The sequence below is a fragment of the Pterocles gutturalis genome, unplaced genomic scaffold, assembly GCF_000699245.1.
Source record: "Pterocles gutturalis isolate BGI_N339 unplaced genomic scaffold, ASM69924v1 scaffold1623, whole genome shotgun sequence".
NCBI lineage: Eukaryota > Metazoa > Chordata > Aves > Pterocliformes > Pteroclidae > Pterocles > Pterocles gutturalis.
Window position 1 is genome coordinate 89,205 of NW_010125213.1, and position 5,628 is coordinate 94,832.

The following is a 5,628-nucleotide window of genomic DNA, read 5'->3' on the forward strand; positions in this document are numbered from 1 at the left end:
TCTCATGGAAAGATTCTCTCCTTAGTTGCATTCTGTTATTTTAAATATTATAGTATACTTACTGCTTTAAATAGTGTTTTATACAATATGACTTGTGTCTATGTAATATTTACTTGGTATCCTGGTATCTGTCTGAGCATAAGATATGTTCCTCAAAAGAATGTTTTAAGACAGTATCACCAGTGTCTGCAGTGGGACTCTTCCTTCCCTTCATCTGCTCCTAGAAGAAAAGTTGCATTTGGGATGCAATGCATTGATTTGTCAATATTTTATTTCAGTATAGATATTGCTGGATATATATAGAGGATGCAAAGATGATGTGAAGTTGAATGAACAAGAAGGAGATCGGGACAGTTGTTAGCTTCTGTAGGTGTTAACTTTATGTTTTTAGGTGGACATCCAGGAGTGCTTGGATATCTTGCAAAGATTCTTCTGGTAAAAAGTCAGGTGGTCTATCCAACATCTTGGACCAAAAATGCAACAATCCTTGATGATAAAGCCTGGGATCATAAATTTGACTCTGTATCCTAGGTGAGCCACGGTATACTTCAGAAAATAAGTGTTGTGCCCTTGCAGGATCCAAAATAACTAAAGAGATCAACGTCAGGCTTTTATATAATCACCAAAGTTTACTGCGATCGATGTAAACCTCTAAAGGATTCTCCTGGGATAGTCTATGATACTTAGTGCTTAGCAATCTGGAAAGCTGAAATGACACAGAACTGATCTATCTAGACAGAAATGGTTGTTGGAGACTCATTTCCACAGTATATCTAAGTATGTCAGTGTCCTCTTTGAATCATAATTCAAATAAAAATATTAGATTAGGGAAAATAGCAATCCAAATTACCTTTCTGCTCTGCATCTCAGCAGGTCTTGCGTTGTCTTCTGTTTCAGCAGCTCTTTGGTGAAAAAGGCTGTGTTTCCACTGGATTTGCTACAAGCATCTTTCTGGCATTTAGCAAATAAATTGCCAATAACAAAGCTGATAGCAACAATGACTATAAGGACAGTAACCAGGTATCTGTCCGAACTCTGAAATCCTTCTGTGTCAGTGATTTCATGGTTGGCAGACCATCACACTGTCTTCCAGGACCATCTGATACTACATGATGGCTGTTCAGTGAGCATGAATCGTGACTTATTCACAGGCTGGAAAGTATGCAGAGACATCAGATCTCCATTAGCCTAACATGGCTTTTCTCAGAGGGGTACATAGCAGGAACAATACAATATACATATACTGCACAGCATCTCTTTCCCAATGCTAACAATTGCACTGGGAAGGCTTCTGGAGAACCAGTTGAAATATGGCTGGTGCTGCTACTGTGATCCAGACACTGCAACAGCTTTGTGAACTAGGACCTTTGATGCCACTTTAAAACAATTACATTTTAGAACATCTCTATATGGTGTCTTTAAGTTTCCTGTCATACGCCTTCTGCTCAATTATCAGCTGCAAAAGAACAAAATCCATTTCTGCTTGAGTTCCAACTGTTCAAGTTAAGAGAGCACAAGCAGTTAAACTGTATTAATAAATTTATTTGCTACAAATTCAAGCAATTGGAAACTTACTTCCCATACTTGCATGTCTCTCAAAATTAACAAAAAAAAAAAAGGGGAATTCAGAAGCCATATGCTGTTGTGACACCCATGCAATGTAAATTGATAACCAGTTTGGATGCCATTCCCTAGTTTATTGGAGATCACTTCCAAGAAAGATAGATCTGCTGACAAGATTAAACAAGTGACTCATGAAAACAAACAAGGAAATAATCTCTCATGTTCAGTGCAGGGTTTGGGGCTTGTGGAATATCCTACCCAGGAGAGTTCCTGCATTGGCAGAGTGCCTGATGTGGGTTTAAAAAGATACTAGCTCATTGTAAAGTTTGTACAGCAAGCAGGAAATGATACTTCACGTTTCCCAGTCCTCCTCCCACTCCCTGAACAAATCATTCACACCACGGTGGGATTAGCAATTAGCTGGTATATGCCTTGAATACTGGCTAGCAAGAACTGCAAAATCCTCACCAGTGGGACTAAGAAAAAATAATAGTCACTCACCAGTCTCATACTTTTCTCTGTTCCTTTTCCACACAGTGCTAAAGAGGTGAAAGTGATGAACTCCTGAATCTAAACTTACGAATTTCAAGATAATTCAGACCCAGTGTTCAAATCTGCTTACTAGTAAATCAATAGACAAGTGGTTCAGCATTGCTGCCTTAAATGTCTTGATTCCATGAAAAACCCAACTATGCATCAGCTTAATGGGGTCAATTTACAGAAAGGCAGTACTTCTTTCAGGGTGGGCCAGAACCTTTGTACAAAGACATGGTACGAATAAGGACAGCTGTCTTGCCTGAGGCAAGAGATCTCCTCTTTGCACACATTGATTAAAAAGTTATATGGACTTTCATTCCCTGTGATCAGAAAGGTCAGGTTAACAAGAGGCACAAATCTAATCTTCATTGAGTACCTTCATGATCAGAAAGTGCTGAGGAGCAAGGAAGATGAGGTGCAAGTTTTAGTTCCTCTGGCTCTTGAGCAAGACACAAGTGCTGCTGCCATCAGCAGGTTACCAAATTAAGATTGTCAGGCAAACATGAAAGGAGATGTCAAAATTACTTACACAGATCCAGGCAGCTTCTGAGCTAATAGAAGTGCACTATAGTGTCTTGCACTACTGTTATGAAGAGGGAAGGTAAGTTTATTTTACTAAGGAGAAGATGGGACCAATTAGGCACTTGTAAAATGGGTATTCCAAACCAGAGAGGACTACTCATATACCAAGACTGCAACTATAGTACAGTTGCTCATATAAATACTGTAAAATAACTTTTCAAACATGGAACAATCCCTCTCAGGCCTATGATTTATTTTCTTCAGCTTCCAAGAGACAGCTTTCAAGGTGGTAAAAGACTCCAGGGATCTATGTTCGTTTTCAAACCTTGAAAATATACCTAGAAAAAGTGGAATCAGAACTTTAAGACAATCTGTGTCTTACTAGTAAGAATCAAGAGCAGTAGTTTCAGTGATTGTCTTAAGAACAAATGCAAAGAGAATACACTTTACACTGAGGATAATGAAGGATCCAGTTATATTTAAGATAAAAATGAAATCTGCAATTAAAATATTTCCTAAGGATTAAAACCAGGAATCTGGTGATAGATGCAGTTCTTGTTCCTTGCTTTGAATTAATTTATTTTCCTTTCTTCACCTTGATTCATACTGTTTCTGTGTGATGATGTCCAAAATGCCTTGAGATTTAATTATACAGATGGCTAAAACTTGTTACCTCAAGCAAAATAGCAGAAAAATAGTCATGTTACGTGCAGACCAAACAACTGGTATCTTGATCGAAATGAGCAAAAGAAGCAGAGAAAGCAATACTACAGAAGCCTAAAAACTGAAAGCTACTGGGAAAATAATTCTGGCTCATTTCCTTAGCTGGTAGCTATCAGCTTGCAGTCATCCTTTTCAAGTGTCCAGTTCTTGTTTACTCCTCTGGTTCAGATTTTTGTTTTAAATGTTTGAAGTAACATTTTTGAAATTAGATTAATAATCTTGTAAAAGGTAAAATACTGTTTTGCTTAGTTAGGTGAAAGTTATTCAGATCTTCTCCCTTTCCTCTTCATACAGATTTTGTGAGTCTGCACAGGAAGAAACTGAGAAGAAAACTGAGCCCTGGAACAAGCAAGAATAATTCCATTACCTTTTTAATAACCAATAATTCTGTTAATTTTTTTATTATGACTCAAATTCCGGTCTGCTACACGGCAGTATGTACCTTCTTATTCAGGTGTGGAGGTGGCAATAGCACCTCCAAAAAGAGCCTCATGTGACATAACTTTCCCCAGTCACCTTTGGAAGTCCACTCCCTAAGGTTTCTCAGAGTGCTCTTTGAAATTTTTTGGTATGTCTTACTCTCTGTTTGAAATCAACATGGCGTGTGTTATACAGCACAAAACAGTCCAGACAGCAACAATGTGACCATGGTGATTGGCACATGCAATTTGTGAAAGTCCCATTTAGGAAAATGCCATATAAATGGAGGGCTAGAACCTCCCAACCATTGCGTAGGTGGGTGATCCTTCATGAGGTAAGTACCTGTGCCTCAGAGCCTTTAAAATCTCACCTGTTTCTGTATTTACAAGCAGCTATTAAATTACCAGAAAATATCATATTTTGAAGGGAGCCAAGTTAAATGGTGTGTCTATAAGACCAGGGTGTATGATGAACTGTAGCAACAGCAGATTTATTGTAAGACAATCTTTTAAGAGCATAAGTGTAACATGTAATGGCTTAGAAAGATTTAACAGCTTACAAAGCTTAAGGTTAAAACTCCAATAGCTGAGTTCTTAGTTCTACCAGTGGAGGCTGGAAGGAATCCCACACAGCCCCTAGACTTTCCTAGGATGACTACAGATAACATTTTACCTTGACAATAAGCCAGTTTTACCTAAAGGGAGATAACCTCCTTCTGGATGTTCTGCTAGCCAGGAAAACAATCTAAGTCTGAGAAGTTCTTTGTCTCTCTGCTTGTTGAGTACTAGTCTTCTCAGGAAAGTCCTGGGGGGTCACCACTGACGTTTTTTGTGATGCATTAGTGATTGTGGGTGGAGAATAAAAATTCAGAAAGGAGAAACAGTATCTATTTAAACATTAAAGAAAGAGCAGAATTTGTGTAAAGCAGTTAGAGCAAAAAGTATACTTCAGTTTCATGGTATAAATTTACCATCTCGATACAGTAGATATTGACAATAAATGCAGATTTCAGCACAGCAGAGACACCAAGTTAATCCATTTGGTTTGATACAGACTCACTGTGAAGCAAAACTCCATTACCTTTTAGTAATGCTGTCAGGATGGCTAAATCAATATCCTGATGTCCTTCTGATCCCATGCGAAATACTGTGATCTGAAATGTCAAAAGACAATACCATTATTGCAATCAGGGTCATTTTTTAAAAAAGAAATTACATCAGGCCAGCATCATTTGGATCTCAAAATGTCCTGGTGGCTACAAGATGATCTTACTTTACACATTTTATAAGAAGCTTATTAGATAGGATTAACACACAGTATTTTTTTTATGAGATAAAATTTGGTAAAGATTGAAATTTCATTAATGAGCATATGGAAGAAAAGTCTTCAGTGATACTTTCAGTGTGACATTAGAGATCAAGGAATGTTCTTGTATTAGAGTAACATTATATTCAGTGTTTCCAATACATTACTGGGAGGAATTAGGTATATTATATGTTGTGGATCTAATTTATGGTAGACAGCATTGAATAAATCTTTTTGACCAAGATGAGCAACCTATTCAAACTCATGGTTTTATATAGCAGAAACTTAGGTAAACAATTCAAGAATTAGGCTTCTAACAGGTCCAGAAACATCTTCAGCTATGTGTGGTCAGTGACTGTCACTATAAGATATAAACTTTGAGGCAGTGAGGTGAGATACACAATTTCTAAAGAACAGGAATGAATATAGTGGGGCTGTTCTTTCAAGACAGTTTCACTCTTGGTTAAAACTGCACTGAAACATATTGAAGTGTAAATCCCCCCTGCTCCTGTTGTTGCCATGGCAATAGCTGCTCTTGGGCCTCTGCTTCTTGTGAAG

At 37.8% G+C, this 5,628-nt stretch overlaps 1 protein-coding gene across 1 annotated transcript in view; it reads right to left on the bottom strand.

The window, feature by feature from the left end:
• The window catches only part of TRPM3 (transient receptor potential cation channel, subfamily M, member 3), a gene marked incomplete at its 5' end in the record, with an annotated part of 65,650 nt that extends 60,732 nt beyond the window's left edge, over positions 1-4,918 (bottom strand). Inside the window, one exon of the mRNA XM_010078460.1 lies at positions 4,846-4,918. Coding sequence (XP_010076762.1) covers positions 4,846-4,918 — 73 coding nt within the window. The remainder of the gene's footprint in view (positions 1-4,845) is intronic.
• Positions 4,919-5,628: the final 710 nt, after the last annotated feature.